This window comes from Anser brachyrhynchus, assembly GCF_964034855.1.
Source record: "Anser brachyrhynchus genome assembly, chromosome: 8".
Taxonomy (NCBI): Eukaryota; Metazoa; Chordata; class Aves; order Anseriformes; family Anatidae; genus Anser; species Anser brachyrhynchus.
Genome location: NC_137702.1, coordinates 7,815,904 through 7,834,684, shown reverse-complemented (window position 1 = coordinate 7,834,684; position 18,781 = coordinate 7,815,904). Strand labels below are relative to the sequence as shown.

The 18,781-nt window shown below is 35.7% G+C and overlaps 1 protein-coding gene across 3 annotated transcripts in view; it reads right to left on the bottom strand.

Annotated features, from left to right (window-relative positions):
- LOC308199414 (BEN domain-containing protein 5) overlaps positions 1-18,781 on the bottom strand; it is a 923,492-nt gene that overhangs the window by 544,626 nt on the left and 360,085 nt on the right. For all 3 annotated transcript variants that reach the window (XM_080603543.1, XM_080603541.1, XM_080603542.1), the window contains one exon: positions 9,986-10,202. In XM_080603543.1, the coding sequence (XP_080459669.1) occupies positions 9,986-10,202 (217 nt within the window). The remainder of the gene's footprint in view (positions 1-9,985; positions 10,203-18,781) is intronic.

Below are 18,781 nucleotides of genomic sequence, written 5' to 3'. Positions count from 1 at the left end.
CCAGAGACCTCAGCTTCATTACTGTCATAGCAACAAATGATCTTGAAGCACTGTATGCAATATCTATAGCTGTTTGTATTACAGCTCTAGATACTAACTTGTTTTTGTTAATGGCTGGCATGAACTAGTCTCTGTACTCTTTGGAATTTAATTGATGAACTGCAAAACAAATGGTTATAGTTAATAAAATTATATTTTGCCATCTGTGTCGAGTAATGAGAAAATCTGAATTATAGGAATGAAAAAGAATGAAGTTTTCTGCCAAACAGATCAATACATTCCACCTCTTTGTCAGCATTAAATTAGATGTTATATGTTGCTGCATATTTCTCTCATTGGTTGCTATGGCTAATGGGAATTTCAGCCAAGATGGACATATAAGAATTCTGTTTGACCATGTGGAATATATTATCTTTTTCTTTATCTTCCCATGAGTCTGCGTAATACGAGTCTAAAATGTTATTTGGTCTGAGTGCACCCGAGTCTCATTTATGGGAGAACAGCCATGGAAGCTCTGCAGTGTTGTTTGTTGTTAGAAAATCTTATCTATTTCTGTAAACGAAATCTAGTAGATATGTGCAGTTTTATTTCTAAAGTTCTGAAAGATTTCAAAATCATCTGGACATGAAAGCAAATCTGGTGCTGCCACAGTATCGTGCAAGGATGATGACAACAGCAGAAAAGTATACCACTGAAACACACATTCTTCTTTCCTGAGTTCACATGCTGAGCAGTTTGTTCTATTAGAGTGAGAATATATACTCTCTAGATTCTTCATAAAGAGGCCACTGCAATTTAAAAATTAATAATAATAATAATATTAATAATAATAAGCTTTCTCAAATTCTCTGGAACCCCAGAATACCATTAATTCCTATAAGGAGAGGAATTCCTATAAGAGGTCCTCAAGCAGAAGATACTTTATGTTGGTAACTAGATTGACAGGAGCATGGTAAAGGTCCAGACCATTTCCCTTAACCTTTAGAGAGGAAGCTAGACTATAGGGCAATATGGAAATTATGCATTTCCATTCACTGTAGACAAAGAAGATTCAATGCCTTTGAATACTCTGTTGGGAGTAGTAACACTATTCTTGTCCTATCCATTACCTTTCAGATTTTGAAATATTCATAGTTTGGATTAATATCAATCTCCAAGTCTAAAACAAATCTTGATGCATCTCACTGTAGTGCAAAAAACCTCCTATTTTTCCCAGTACAGTACCATCAACCTCTGTTTTTGTCTTCATCTGTTAATCTATAAAGTGCTCTTAATCAGTCATCTCCAACATTCCTATACGTTTTCCATCAGACATAACACCTTACTGGTCATTTTTCTCTCTCAGAAGGCCAATAAGAAAAACAGACCTTAGGTCGTGAATTGCATGAACTGTGTAAACTAACAGTCTCCATTTCTAATTATTTTCTTGAAGACTGTGCACCACACTTTGAAGACCTTAGCAGTTGTGAATGGGAACTAGTTTCCAAAACATCAAATTACTATTGGTGTGTAACTATCAAAAATTTGGCTTCAGTTTTGTCTTTCAAAACTTCTGAAAGAAGAGGTTTGTATTTTCATTTTTTTCAAAATTGTACGTGAAAAAGTGTGAGTGCCTTGAAGAGACAAATCAGGTGCACTGTCCATGGTCCTGACCACGATGTTTTGATCAGATGACTGGATTCTGAAGGGGAACTCCTTATAAACAAACTCTGTTTAATATGGATAAGCTCAGAAAATGAATGTCAGTCTTTATCACATACTGCTTCTATCTTTTTCAGTTTCTGCAATAGTCTCATTACCTATCAAGTGGCTTAATGACACTATCGTTAGAAGAATGTTATGAACCTTAACTCTGACATTTATGCACAATTTTTTGAGGCTGTCATAGCAAAAGCTCTAAAAACAAGTCTGGATTTTCTGTAATAGACATAAGAATTTCTCCCATTCCATATTTCAAAACTGCAGCTTTCATAAATATGGAGACTAGTTAATATTTTAATTCTGAAAAACTTAAAAATAATAAAAAAAAATATGCAGCTGTTACTAATGAACTGGGAAGCTGATGAAATATATCACGACGGATATTAATGCATTAGTATAATCTACCTTAATGCATCAAGCCTAAGTGAAAAATAAATATATATATAACAAATTCTTTAGGTCTGATTTTGAGAAAGTAACATTCCTCTTAAAATTTAACTAATTAAGACTAACTGCAAAACTGGATGCAACTAATGGGAAACTCAAAACAAATGGGAGAAATCTCATTTCTGGAACTGATTTCTCTTTTATGTGTACCTATGAAAATTCTTGAAATTTATTATATACCTCCATTGTCTTCTTCCATGTAACACATTTACTAGAACATCAGATAAGTTAGTTCATTAAAAAAAAAAAAAAACAAAACACTTTCCCTAAAAAGGCATGTCCACAATTCTAAGGAATTCTGAGAGAAAACTTTTCAATGTGGGCCTAGTGGTGACTTTTTTTTTTTAGTTGAAAGTGTCATGTAACTGAGACCTTTTCAATCTGTGTTCATTTCTCAGAGTGTTCTCTGCTGCCACAGTATGGTGCTCAGCTGCTGTTTGAAAACATGAAATAGAAACTCTTATCAGGAATGCAGTTCTTTTCATGTATCAATATCATTGGTTGCTATATAAGATCTCTTTTGAGGAGTAATAAAAATGTTTTAAATTGCATCTTCTATTTCCTAAGTTAAAAACAATGCAAACAAATAAAAAGCTTTTAACTAAGTACCTACTGCTTTACATTGAAAAATCTCGTCTCCTCATATTATTTGTATGTTGCTTTGTATGTGTTTTGTAAATACATATTTCTAAATTAAAATAAATTTGAATATACTTGAAGTATTTAAACAAAGATAACAATAGCCTCCCTTACATGATAGCTTGATGTTCAAATTCTTTGCACTATTCTTTGATTCAAAAACAGTTTCCTAATAATGCAGAAAAGTAGGGGCCACTAAACCCACACTGCAATCAAGGCTATAAACCGTATCAGCCAACTGTGCTTTCTATAAATGTATTAGGTTGTGGTGAGCCTTATTTCTTCTTTTCAAGTACATATATTCAAATACTTAGCATCAAGAGTAAGGAAACACTTAGCCAGTCTGAGCCATGTGAACTACACTTGGTCTATGTTATCTGTATCAAAATCTTCTCTTATTTCTTTATTTTATCATTCCTATGTGATATAAAGTTATAACCCAGATTCCCCTCTGACATAGAAAGTGAAGTGTTTTCTTTAGAGACAGCTTTCAGCCTTCAAGGCTTAAGGACAACCAAGATAAAGTCTTACTGAACATCTGCAAGGCAGGGATAAAGAACACCAGGATTAGCATTGATCTCTTATGCAGAAGGCCTCAAGTGCACACCTGACAGGTGCTCTCCAAAAAAGGCTGGTGAGCAGTGGTGGGATTCACTTCACACATGGGCATTCAACATATTTATAGAGAGCTGCAAAAAGGGTTGCAGAATACATTACCTGAACCAGCTTCTCTCCAACAAAATACGGGCAAGTAATGAAACATCCAAAAAGGTGGTAGCAGACAAATGCTTTCTTAAATCGAGATTTCCTTTTTTTTTTTTTTTTTTGATAATTTTCTATTATATACCCTTACAAGAGGGAAGATGAATCTCAAGAGAGTGTGGAAAAAGATCTGCAAAACACTAAAATCCTGACTGAATGTGACAAAGATTTTTTTTAGTTGCTTATTGAATGTTTTAGTTCTTACATTATTTTTGAAGGGGGAGTAACTACCTGCAAGTACCTCACCATCTTAGATAAAAGTCTTAAAAACCTTGTTCAGTGTGAATTTTATAATATTAAAATATTATTTGAAACGACGTGTACCTCACTGTAAATCTACTTTATTGCTACACTGCAAGAAGTGAATGAAGCCACTGACCAAGTCCATTGGCTACCAATGACAGGCAAAAAAAAAAATTATCCTACCACCAGATCTCTTACTTAGCTCTCAGCCTCAGTGCATTGTACATAAAGGTGAAATGTTAGATAAGCAAGACCATGGGAGCTTACTGAAACACACATTTAAAAATAAATGAAATATATATCAACCAATAAGCAGATCAATTTTCATTCATAACAGACTGAAAACGTCATTATTCCTTTTTACTTCCTGAGAAGTACGTTTGGCCAGAAACCTGGGCTTAAAATCTAAGATTTGTATTTTTGTTTTTCTTTGCTTTATTCAAGTTGTTATAGTGTTAGTGCAAGACAATGGCAAAACATTAGGGCACTGAGCCTTGATCTTGCAAAGTGTTGATTGTTCTGACCTTGGATCCAAAGGCACTTTTACACACATTTAAATTGATCCCATGAACTGTGCTAATTACTTCACCAGGACTGTTTAACAGGCTTAAATTTATTTCTCTGCTTAAATGTTTTTCTGCATCAGAACAATGTACAGTTTACACAAATTATGTGAATAAGATTTTGCCTAAGGTATGTAAAGCTAAATCAATAAATAGTACTTTATTTGGTTAAATAAAAAGGCATTCCACTTGCCTGAGCATACTTTAACATTGTTAGATAAGCCTTCAATCCCAAGATCTCATCCCTACAGGTAAAGAAGGCCAGGCTAAAAATCTTCTGGGTCTACAATTGAAGAAGACATTAAAATAGAACTCTGGTCTCACAGATGAATTACACAGTCACTACTCGGGAGATCTAAATAGAAGCCAACTCAAACATAGTCAAAATCCCAGCAGAGTCAATACAGTAAATTGCTACCAGGCAAATGTATCTAACAGCTCCATGTAGCACGATTTCCCCTACATGCAAGTACATTCAGCATCACTGTCTACATGGTAATTATTGCCTAATGCTGTGCTACAAAAGAGGGAAAACAAATTTCTCTTAATGGGAGTGAAAGAAGAATGAATATAATCCAGGGGGATTGCTGGTTTCTAGGGCCACATATCTTCAGAATATCTGTATGTCCTTCATACACTTCATACTCTGCTCTCAGACAGATGGCTTAGTTTTGGGGTGGTCCTGTGTGGAGCCAGGAGTTGGACTCCATGATTGTCATGGGTCCCTTTCAGCTCAGGATTCTGAGATTCTAAGATGATTCTATGATTCTAAGATTTATTACTTAGCATTAGATAAACAGCAATATATGTGGATCCTTCTGGACATGATTTATCTACAGGAAACAGTGCTTTTTCTGGAATTTAAGAAAGAACCAGCTTATATATGTATTAACCTTGCATAATATTAACTGTACAGGATGATTTTATTGCATTTATTTTTTTCTAAAACTATATTTTGCTGCCAACTTAAACCAAAGCATTTCTTGTTTTTACCATGAGCAGTTGTATATATCCTAAAGACAGATGGCAACTTGCAACAGCAACAGTTTTACCTGTCTTTCCTTCTCTGTGATTCCCACAAGCTGGTTAATCTTTCAGAACCTCCTTTAAATTCTAAGAAGTTTGCCTTAAAACTGATGATACAGAACAGTTCCCTGGTATTTTTCATGTTATTTATATAATTTTGCTGTTTAGCACGCTGTGGTAGTATATACTATAAATCATGTTTTATTTCAGAAAGAGCTTTCGGTGGTATTATTTTTAGGTCCAACTCTGCTTCTGCTGATATCCAAACCAGCTAAGAAAAGGTTTGTAGAAATACTTAAAATCTCATTTATAGTTTTGGGATAACATCCATATTATGAATCATATAGAAACAGCAGTATTATATAAGTAAATAGATACACCACTGAATAAAGATAATGTGCTCTGAATATATGTGTAGGTGCACTTTTGCATTTTAGAGAAATGAGAAGTTGGGTTTACTTTTTCTTAATCATTATTTCTGTGGCCTTTTTCAGGCCGAGTAAATTGCCACAAATTACATTTAGATGACATTTCAACCTACTTGCAGTCAGATCCATTGGAAAGTACAGAATCTGATACCAACATGATTTCCAAGGCATGATACATCACACTGAAGCCTGTACCTTTTTTTTTTTCTTTTTTGAGATGAAGAGTATACTTTTCTTTTATAGAACAGTTATTACATAACCTAACACTGAACACAGAAATGGGAAATTTAACCTTAGAAAAATTGTCTATTTTCTTTGCTTCATGCTTTAAAATAGTCATAACTGAGCAGTTAAAAATGGACCAGTAGATATCAGTAGAACTGTTTAGCTGTTTTAACTGGGGGACCCAGTCATTTAGACAGCAAATAAGGGATATTTGATCAATGAACTAGCAATATGACATCTGGTGTGCAGTTTCACAGTCTTAGGGCCTGATTCTGATCTCTCTGATACCAGCATAAATCAGGAGCAACTTACGTAAATTAAAAGCATTCACTGAGGTGGTGGGGAGTCAGAATGAAGCACCTTGTGTTCCAATCTGTTTCACTCAGTATCTCATGTCTGACTTTAGAGATTGGCTCACTTACAGAGCTCTACATTAGACATATTGCCTACTTGTTTTAAAATATGTATGTTTAATATTTAATTTAACAGGATTCCATATTCTAGTCTCTGTTCACTGTGGAAGTCCCTTTGAGGCTTGTGGTTTATATGTGCAGTTGCAATACAGCTCAAGCATAATTTGGTGTCACCATTGCCTAATGGGGTGAAAGGAAGTATCTGTCTCCAATTAATCTTGTCTGTCTTTAGAGTGAGCAATAAAAATATTGCCAAGCAAGTGGCAATTTGTAGGAGCTAAGTCAGGCTCTCCAAACCTCATTTAATTCAGTATGTGTAATAGTGAAATGCCGGTAGAGGTACAGGTCTCATCTATTGTCTACATACTTCAAATATACACAACTAATTTAGACCACCATCTTCAAACAATGACACTCAAAAATTTTGCCAACTCTGCAGTATAGTTTATAATGATACACATACTATTACTGCAAATAAGATTGTATAATTATCATAAATTGAGCCTCTGCTTATATATTCACAGACATATAAGAATTATTTTTCACTATATTATGCTGTATAGCATCACCTAATGTGATGTGTCAAGATGACAGACACATCTGTAATATGCAAAAAACTAATTGCACAATTTTAAAAAATGCTCACAGATTTTAAACTTATGATCTCTTTGGACAATCCACACCAAGCCTGAAGTTACCTAAGGCCAAAAATGGCAGAATGAAAACAGCAGTTTAAATGACACCTGGGTGGCCATCATAGCTAGCTTGCAGGAGAGACTATTTTCAAGATCATTTGGCACATCTAGAATGTGGGATAGCTCTCTGAAGTAAAGATTTTAAGCATTAAAAGGTCAGAAATAGAACAGCTAAGTTATCCATTCACACCGGCAACGGGAATCTTTGCCATTTGGCTCTGACCCACTTTGCCATTCTACACCCTAACGACAATTACATGTCCCATACTGATATTTCACTTTCAATTTTCACAGAATTAGTGAAAGCATTTAAGGAGTTAATGGAGGCATAGTACTTTCTTTAGAGAAAATATGAAATTAGATTAGAAATTAGATTGCCTTGAAAACATTACATGCAGGAAAATGTGCACTCAGAAAGCCTTCAGGAGCAATCTTCTAAGCATGGTTTCTTGTGACTCACATTTTACTGTTCCACTACAAAGAAAAAAATAACCACAAAGATCTGTGGCAAGATTCTGTTGTCTCTAAGAGGCACAGTTCAAAATTTCATAATCCAGGAGAACTGAAATTGTTTCAAACCATTCTCCATCCTCACAATCTTAAACTGCTGCAGGGAACTATAAAAGCCCCCTGGAATGAAACAAAGGATATTGGTGACTACATGGCAGCTTGGCAGATATGCCACAGCCTTTTCCTAGCACTCTAACCCTGATTGAGCCCCACATCTGGCATGAGGACTTCAGAATCTGTCCTCAGAAGGCATCTTTAAGTTTCCTTTCTCCATGTACTACCAGGGGTATCGTCCCTTCGCCAGGAATAGAGCTTTTAAGGGCCTCTTTATGCCGATCTCATTCCTCTTATCTTATGTAAGGGGCCAGAGCAGGGATGGAGCTCTCTTTCTTAGCTCTAAATCTATCCTATATGGCACGCAATTCTCTAAAGTACAGCCAGCTTCTGCTTTGATGAAGCACTGTGCAGTGAAGACTGAAGGATCCTGTTTTTCACCATTTAAAGATGTATGATAACAACAAAGCTCTATGTTAAAATATTTAACTCGCAGAGAACTTATGGAAATTGTCTATTCAAGCTCAGCAAAGACATTAAATTACCAAGCTGTTCTAGGACAGTTGTGTGTGGAGAAAAGCCAGAAATGCTCTGAGATTGTAATGTTACTTACAAAGATTACAGTGCAAGCCTGATTCAGAATCTTTTTATACATATCAGCATGGTGAGCTGCAAAATGTTACTATATCAATTTCTGCAAAACATACTGTGTGTGTACATATAGATATAAAATCAGGACATATACACAGCACATTTCCTGCCACATTTTGAAAGGCATCTGTTTGTTTAGTTCGCTGAAATATGAAAAATAATATTTAGCAACTACTGGTAACACAATGTTAACAAGATTTAAGACTATAGCTCTGTCTGTCAAAATGCAGATAAAAGACATATCCTTCTATCTCAGTGTTTTAATCAGTCAGATCTGGTTTTGATGAATATGCAAATGTGACTGTTTATACACTGTTTTCAGAGTGAAAGGAAACAAATTCAGTTTTGTTATAGAATTAATGATAGCTCTGTCCTCTAAAATAAATAATTAAAACCCTACACACATTAAAATGCTCCTTCCTCATACCCTCTGAAGATTTTACTTTTTTTTTTTTTTAATACCCCTTTCCCTTGTAATTGTTTGTCCCCCTAATTGGAATGATTAATAATTAATGTCAGTTCAGGGATAATTAATAGTCATCTTTAGAACAAGAACCATACTTAACTGACAAAAGGGTTAAAAACATGCTTTCGTTTGTCAATTCTGTTTTACTCTTCACTATAAGTTGATTTTTTCCTAAAGGTTTTATGCCACCAGAGGAAACACAATGACCTGTTCTAATGGTAGAAGCCTATTATTTATTCCAGTGCAGGTTATTCATATGATTTTATTCTGATTTTCACAATATATGCTGAGATTCTTTTCAAAGCCCTGCCTGCCAGGACCAGCAGCCTTCATAAGAATTGCATCTTACTTTTTCTGACAGACACACACACACACACACGGTACAAGTTTAGACCAAATCAAATCTCAGAGAGGAGATTAAGGCTGTGGAACAAGTGCATTATAAACTCTGAGAAAGCAAAAGGGGAATAAGAAAAATATTGCTGAAATTTTGTTTTATCTAATGATTTCTGAGTTGATATGGGAGTGGCTGAGTCATGATTTCCAAATCCTCAGGACAGAAAACATTTCAGAGAAGGGTTATAGCAAAGTGAGCACAAGTTCAACCTTACCATTAACCCTCCTTCCTGTACCAAAACTATCACACTTCATTTTCATGTGCCCACTAGGTTCCATATTGAGATCACTAAGCCTCTTTTAATTAAAATCACTAAAGCAGACATTATTAAGAGTAAACAAGTTTTTAAAATGTTTTTGCATTATTTTACTAGAAAAAGCTATATCGTGCTTCCAAAGGTGCATATTTCTTTCTGAAGAGAAAAGCTCTTCCATAAAGACAAATTGACAGAATATTATAAAAATCACATTTCTTCAATAAACCTGTTTCAGTTTCATCATTTAATGTCTTCAGAGGTGTATTGATCCTACATGGGAATTTTAGCATTGTCTTGCATATCACAAAGGAAATATTTTATGTGAATTTAAATTAGCATTTGTCTATATTTCACCATGCAGGTAAGCTACTTCATGTGTCATTGATAGCAGTAAAACAAATGTTTGTGCATGTGTACCTTAGCAGGGATGATGAATTATACTCTGTAAGCATTTAAGGGTAGACATTCATAATGAAGCCTGCTAGCTGGCAAATATGCCTATTACTTACCACACTGAGTCCTAGCAGTTCTCTGCAAAAGTAGTCCATGTTTCTCCTTTGTAGGTTGTCAAGATAGTGCTGAAGGCGAGTATAGGTGTAGGGGTAGCAGTAAGCAAACTGATAAGTGTCATCCTCACGGTCAAAGCAAAACGCAAATGACATTACATAGTTCTTCCTGTGGTCCGGGCAGTGATAGTAATACACATTTTTAGAGGGTATTCTTTGCCTAAAAAACAAAAGCAACATATACACATTGACATACATACACACATTCATAAGAAATTTGAATTAAAAAGCTATGTGGGGTTTTTATTTCCTCTCAAGTAAATGAAATGAATTAACTTGAGCAGTGCAGGAGCTGGTGAGCAGATCCCAGAGACTGGGTTTCAGGGCAGTTATGCAGAGAACTTCCATGCCGCAGCCCATGCTGAGCTCAGCTACTGTGCTAGAGTTCTCTCTCCAGGTGCCTGGGATAGCAGGGTCACCATAGCAGGGGAGAGCTTCACACAGCAACAGAAACCCACTCCCAAGCTGCAAGCTGGATGCACAGGCAGTTAAACTATCAGGTCTTTTGCTGGTGCAGCCTCATAGTGTACAGGCTTCAGCCAAACTTCTGGCTGGAGTGTGGCTACATCCTTTGTTACAGGACTGACTCAGTGCACAGACAAGGCATAATTTGTGAAGGAATGTCAGTACAAGGCAACATCGACACAACTGTTAAAAAACTTCAGGATATCTTTGTTACCTTTATTAGTCGGGATTCATCAACACCTATCCAATGAACTGAGGAATAGATAAATGGTTAAGGGAAAACAAACAACGAAAAATCTTTGGGTATGGAAAATAACCCAGTCCTGAATTAGAAAGTGAAGGAGAAAAGGTTATCTGGTCCTGTTCCAAATTGAATTGGTGCCCTCCTCAAGAGTTCTGGCTTATAGTGCTGATATGATAAAAATTAATATACATGATGGTAAATAATTACAGCAGAGGCATTTATGTCATTGTTATTAAGCTGGTACCTATTTAAGAAATAAAAAATGTTTGCCTGATATCTTCCACCCAACTTCAGCCATTCTTTTATTTCTAAACAGAAATGAGTAATATTTCAGAGGTACAAACATTCTACGGACCAGAGGTGTTCAATATTTCTGTTTGTGCCCCTTTGCCATTTCATAGATGGATTTTCTACATTTATTTAGACAGGAGATTCTCTAGTCATGCCATGTACTTGTAATTTGATGTAACTGACTTACCACTCCTGTTTGGCAACAAAACACTATGGTCCTGCAGACTCTAACTGATTCAATTACACGACATTATAAACGGGTCTCATCTAATGATTGGAGCAGATCTCAGCTGAACTAGCATCTTGGTGAGGGAAAACATAATAAGATTTACAGACATAGCAGTAGTAATGTGCCTCTTTGTAATAGTTCCGAGAAACTGGTCTACTGCAGAGCATCAGTTTTAGCCTTTCATTGCTAGTATGAAATAGAGGACAAAACCCTCTCATTATGCAGAAGTACATGTTTGCCAATTAGCAGCAGTTAAGGAGTCTGATCAGCAAGACTCAGAAGCTACAAAGAGAAACAGAAAGGAATTGAGATGTTCTTGAAAAAGTACAATAAAGAGCCAATGATGCAGTTAATTAGACTTGAAATAAGAATTTGTTTGCCCCTTTTATTACCCTGGTTCTTGAACTTCCAGGGTTTCAAATAATTTGCTTCAGCATTTTTGGTTAAATAAGACACTTGCTTATCATTAATATCTGAAAATGAATTTTAAGCCACAAATATGAAGGACAAAATAAAATAATTCTTTTCATTTTTATTTTATTTTTTTTTTAAGTAGCAGTAGTTTGGGAAAAATGCCACCAACCGTCTGCATGCAGTACCCTAACCTAATAGGTTTCTCCAGTATCTTAACATATTTCTATCGTTCACCGTTACTCTGGAGTGCTATAGGACATCCCTCATTTGATCTCAAATCAAGCAGATGATATGGCAGTGGGTAAATGTATTCTGGCTCCCAGTCCTCAAACTGTAATGCAAGTTTAAACAGTATGTTGCTGAGTTGTTGAACTTTATTTGTTTCCAAATTAACATGGGAGAAATAATATAGGACAAGCCTCACTTTATGCAATAAAAATTTCATGTAAAATGAGACCAATAGGAGGAAAGTCAAGATTTTAGAAAGGCTAATGTTAATTGAAATTCATTTGCTGATAGTTAATGTTTAAATGACACATAGTTCTCCTTGGTTCAATAACTTTCTACTTTTAAGCAAGTTGAAGACAACTTTGTTAATGTATTAAAGGCACTTTTGATATTTCGTTCCCTCTCCCCTTCATTATAAAAGCTAAGCATCTGTTTTATTATCCACTTTGACACATCACTTTATGGCTGCATTTGGCTATTATGGCTAATCTTGATGTCTAGGACATCTGGTATTGACATTTCACTATCTGGTGTCTGACACAACAGCAGAAACCATCCTCAGTTCCTAGGCTTAAATTCACCCTCTCAGGGCAGAAAGTGCCCAAACTCTTAATTCAAACCATATCTTCCAAAAATAATTATAATAGTACTCCTGTCACTGCGAATCTATTTTTATCTCTCCTAGCACTTTGTCACTGCTAATCTATTTGTGAGTCATATAGAGAAAGAGAGTTAGTGTTTAGATACCAACAACACATCTTTACACAGAGAAGCCTAATCAGATTGAGATCTTATCTGGGAATTAAAGAAGGAAAAAAAAAAAAAAAGAGGAAGAAAAAGAAAAAAATGAGACAGTGCTAGATATCACCAACTGAGTTTTTGATAACAAAAAGACATTGCTCAGTTCTTGAATTAACCTTTGTGTCCTATAAGCACTATTGTTTACTCTTTCCCTTTTTTGTTCTATGCCTTCTGGAAAAGGACACCCACACACTGTGGCAGCAGCTGCTCCTATTAATTTAAAGCTATTACAAAAATTAAAATTAAACCCAATTACTTTGGCTGGTTTATAGCCGGGGAACGGCTTAGTCTGATTGTTCCCTCTGGTTATGGACAAAAACAATATTCCTACCTACAGGCAGCTGCCAGTGGAATACTAATGCATCTGGGCCTGGCAGGGACAGATTCAGACTGCGGAGTTTAACTGCATTTCTTACCAGAGAAAAATATCTTATCACAGATCTGCAGAAATACACCAACTTCTTACACTGTAAGTCACAATGAAGTTGATTTGTAGTTAGAGGTAAGAAAGAAAAACGATGGCAGAAAGCTTAATACTCAGATTTGTCATTTTGCATTTCCAGGCAGCTCACGCTAAAAATTGCACCCTGCTAATTGATACACAACTGCCTGAATTTCCTTGCTTCTGAGCAGTTATTTAAAGGAGAACCAGCCTGATTCTTAAGTAAAGCCACGGAGCACATCATGCAGGCCACTAATTTCCACTCTGTTTTTAGAAATATATTTACAGAAGCGAAGCTTAGTATTTTACATCATTTTGAAAGAAATTCAGGTTGCTTGATCTTAAATACAAAATTATTTCTGTCAAAAAAAAATAAAAAAAAAAAGGAAGAAGAAGAAGGAAACACAGAATGGAAATTTTCCCTCTATTTTTGACTCTCATAGTCCAGTGGCAGACAGGCCCCAAGATTTTACCCTCTGCTACTACAGTAGGCAGTAAGGGGCATTACACATCAGTGATTTTTGAAAAGTTTATCCTAACTATACTTCAATTTTGAAAATAATTTTAATTTTAGATCTAGCTTACCACATCTTTTAGCTTAAACCTAAATTTTATGTCTTTTTTGTTGTTTCCTCTCTTTCTACTGCTTTAACTCCCAATTTTCAAAAGGAAGTAAGTCTTTGGGGAACAAACACTGGGGGTGAGGTGAGTGGGTGTCAGCTCTTTTCTAGGTTTTAAACATATAGGGGTGCTAATCAAAGACCAGAGCCCTTATGTGGTATCACAACAAAACTAATTAGAAAATAACAATTTTTAGAGGGCCATTTTTCCCCTGTTGCATGACCAAAGCAGAGAGCTCTTGCCCAGCCAAATTCTCAATGACTTTAATGAGCAGCCTAAACAGTCTTTGGACCGCTCTTGATATGGCACTCATGAAGTAATTATTCAGCTCCTTGCCTCTACAGGATTGGGTTAGACATATCACAGTCAGTAGACTTCAAAGTAAAATGATGATCTTTGGAGGAAAAACAAAAAGCTGCAGGTGCTGTAAAAGATCAATGGCCAAAAGAAAAATTAAGTGATCGCAATTGCAGAGAAATGCTCAAGTGGATCTGACTGAAATGTAGTGCTAGCTGTGGTGACACACTGTGGTGATCATTTTCAATTGCCATCAGTTTGCAGGTGTAGGGATATAACTTCACAGTTTTTACAAATTTCCAAGCTTTCTTATATTATTCATAAGGGTGGGACTCAGTCAATATCTCAAAGGAAATTATACCTAAATTTTAAAGAGATCTGAAGCACAAAATGTAATTCTGATTTTGAAAATAACCTTAAGGTATTTATTGATTCTACCCAAAACACTAGATCTAGCTGCTCCTTCGGAGTGTTCAAATTTTATTCTTAAAGCTAGATGTCCCTATTTATTAACTGCAAGAAATCCAACAAACTCTGGAGAAAATATAAGGAAGTTAATCATGCACTGCAAACTCCTCTTCTGGGAGGCAGCCCTTTCAAATTGAAGGCCTTACTGACTCATTTCTCTGTTAGTCTAAGACGTTATCTTTCTTCTTGCTTATTCTTGTTGACAAGTGGAGATGACCATCTTCAAAATTCCTAGCTTACTTATGACAAAATAAGTTTATACCCTTTTTTCTTGCACAGAATTTTACATTTGATTCACAGAGCATGGAGTGACAGTGAATATGTCATGTAGTGTTAAATATTTTTTGCAGAGAACTGAATGGGTTTTGGCAAAACTAACTCAGTTTTAGACACTGCAGAGCAAGTCCTGCTTTTATTCTTGCTAATATTTATTAGAATGTTCTCAGAATATTTTTATCATCTTGCACAGCCTACTGTGAAACTCCAAGTTTTCTACCTATACAGATAGCTGGTTTCTTCTTATTATATATAAAAAAATGATTTTTTTTTTCTTGCAAATCAATGATTTTCACAACACTGAGGGGATCTAGACATTAAGAACACAAATTTCAAGGGTTAATGTTAACTGAAATAATTAAGTGACCCCTATAAAGACTGCTTGGTAATTCAAATAATAATGAACTAAACCAATATTGCTTGTCAGCTCTCTGTATTCTTTACAACTTCAAAGGGAAACCACTGAGTTTTCACCGTCCTTTTTTCTTAAATAAGTGAGCACAATAAGAAGGCACGTTTAATTTGAGGGTAGGGGGAAGAATATTCACATTTTAAATGTTTGTAGAAAATATATGTTTTAGAACTTGAAAGCTCAAACTGGGAAACAGATTTGTGTGAGCAAATGTTGTGAGAATAATTCCCCATATTTCTTACACACTTGGATACACAAGGGAGAACTTGCTAAGAATTTTTTTTTGGTTGGTTTTTGTTTGTTTTTAAACAAAACTGTATCTACAACACAGTGCAGTGTTAAGTAAAATTCAGTGCTGAGGAGAAACAGTAAATAGAATATAGCAGTGGGAAATGTCCTTTGTTCTGTGTTTGCAGAATACCTCACAGAACCATAGTGCTTGTCCATGGGCCAGCCTTGCAGGTCCTATGATAATACCAGTAACAAAACCATAACGAAACTACTCTACATAAAACCACAGGTTATCAGTAGAAGTCATTATTCCAAAGAGTGGCAAGAAAAGGCTGAGGAAAGGGTGTACCTTGTGGGAAGAATAATGAAGCAGTGTAGAATGGTCAGGAAGCGAGTCCCTACCAGCAGATCACCATCATGAGATATAAAGCAATGCTTAAATCCTGTTCCTGGATTCTGCCAGAAATGAAATCATCACCCTTTGACTCACAAAAATAAGCATAACATTATAAATGTGACAGCTGTTAAATTATGACCTAACTAAATTATGATCTGAAATAATTCTTTTTAAAAATGACTGAATGACTCTTTCAAACATCTTCATGTAAGACAGGGCAACACTGATGAAGAGAAGGTTTGGAGAACTTGAAACAACACTTAACATAGTTTTGTGTGAGGTTTTCTTTAGTATTGTCCGTCACTTAATAGTCTATATACCCTAAATACAAAGCATGCTTACTGAGGTTCAGACTTGGCACAGTGTCCTCTTTTGCCAAAAACACTATAATATGTCTTAGGGAAGCCATCAGTTGTCAGTGAATTCCAAAACCTTTTGCCAGAAGCAGGTACAAATGAGGTTTCCAGTGGACAAGCAGCAGATTTACCTTCTTTTCTCCCTCCTGCCTACATTATAGCCAAAACTATACTCCCTCCTCCATCTTTTGTTTATTCTGTCCAGTGGCAAAAGCTCATACTGCAGTGACTTTCCTCCAAACCAGTAGTTCTAATACTGTAATTATTCTACAGAAACTCTGTTTTAAACCACAGGGATAATGAATAGTGCTGATTTTTTCTGCTGTTGAAATATGATTTGCCTACTGACCACAGGTGTTCCAGCCATGTATTGCTTCAATAGCAGTATCTCTATGCAGTGCTTATAAAGGAAAGAGGGAGAAAAACTGACTTTTCACACAAATACTCAAACAAGAAAGGAACACAGTGGAATCAGCCATACATGCACTGCAATCCTTTGAAGAGGTCATACATGCAAGACAAGGAAACAGGAGCCAGCAGGGGCCAGCATTTCTGTCCCAAAATGCAGCTGCTGGGAAAGAAACACAGGGTTAAGCTAAATAAATTAAAAGATTTAAATTGGAAAAATGAGGATTTTTGATAGGTAGTACTGGATAAGGTAATGAAAGAAGTTGGGGGGAGAACCATTGCAGAATGCTGCATCACTGCCATTACAGAGTTTGGAACATGTGGAAAAGAAAAATGAGGTCTTTCGGAAGCAACTCAAAACAGAATATCTACAAATACTGTTCAAGTGGAGAGATTTAAAAGAATTAAGTCAGCATGAATAATGTTGTACTAGAAAAGGTGAGGACAAGAAATGCTCCACCTCAGCATATAAATCTGAAAACCACATGGCAATGCTTGTCCTAGCTACGACCTACACCAGACTCTGGCCATAAAAGAAAAAGTCTACTGACAACTTCAGAAGACAGTTTGAATATACCAACATCAGGGACAAATAAGCATAAAAAAAAAAAAAAAAAAAGTGTGTCACTGACTGGAACAGAAATGAAGATAGGTTAGGAGACTGAAAGAAGACAAGAACAGCACACTTCAGGCATATCAGCTTCAAATTGGCCAGAAACAAGGCACTAGAATGGTTTAGAATAAATTACCTTTTTGGTCTTTATCTGTAAAAAAAAAACATATGTTTGAGAGAATCCAGTGTACTAGTCAGATTTTTAATAAAAGGCTACTCAGTGAGAAACGGTTCATGCCTATTCAGAACCTCTTCAAAATACATTTATTTCAATTAATTTTCCTCCAACAGCTGGTTCAAAGGAATTCCAAGGAATTTCACTAAATGATCATCACCCATCAGCATACTATTTTTGTCTTTTCATGTCCAAACTCAGCATTTTACCCCGTTATTCTTTCTTCTCTCCACTATAATCTGACATATAATCCCTCCATATTACATTTACTGGAAAACATATTTATAGGATCATACAGGCTATAAAATTGAGTACTTGCAATGTTTGGAGCATGTGTTGCCCCGGGAACAAGGGATCAACCTCAATCCCAAATTCAAGTCCCTGGACTGCACAACCAGTAGACCACTGGGTCAGCTCTAATAGCCTCTTAGCCTCAATTACCTAATTAGCCTTTTCTTCACTTTCCTCTTCTCTCTTTCCCATCTGCTCATCTATTCCCACCACTCCCTGTTCTTCTGCAAGAATAATTTTTAAAATCTATGTTAACTTCATTTAGGTTATTCTCAGGTGACTTCTCTTCTATGCAAGAATAATTTATAGGTCTCTTAAGAGCCCCAATTTGAGGAAGTGTTTCAGTAACGTCTGAATTTTAAAATCCATGTTAAAAATGTTGATGATTTCACAGTCTAAATACAAAGCTGAGATTGTTAATTTATGTCATTTTGATGTGAAATTTAACTACACTACCAAAGGAAGAACAATGGATATGAAATAAGTTTTTACGAGTCGTAGCTTGGTTACTGAGCTGTCTGAAACCCTCTGGAAGCCTGAGCCTTCTCAATGCATATTATTCCTGTTAAGGATCAGAGTATCTCTGAGAGTAGATGATATATGAACAGGATAAAGACAAAAGAAAACAGGAAATTGTCACCACAGACCAGACTTCGTTAGCTGGTCAAACTTACCCATAATATTGTGCTTTATCCTATCCTCTGTCTCCACACAATGAAGCCTGAGTTCAGTAATCCATTTTTAATGTCCCATTTCTTACGCCTTCTAGCACCTTGTTCACTTTTTCCACCATAACAACATCTCAAGTAGTTTCTGTTATGGAACTGCCAACAGCAATATTCTGTTTTTTCCCCTCACTTAAAGGATAAGACTTTTGTTTAGCTTCCTCCACGTATTAACTTTTCATTTATCGAGCCTGAACTTCTTTATTCAAGTAACTTCTTTAGATCACTCAGAAGTTTCTAACACTGTGTTAGAGACTTAAATTACTTAAGTAATTACATCATTTGTAAGTGTTACACCCAATCCTTCACCTCTCTCCCTAGATCATTAATAAATATATTTAGCATATGACCTGAT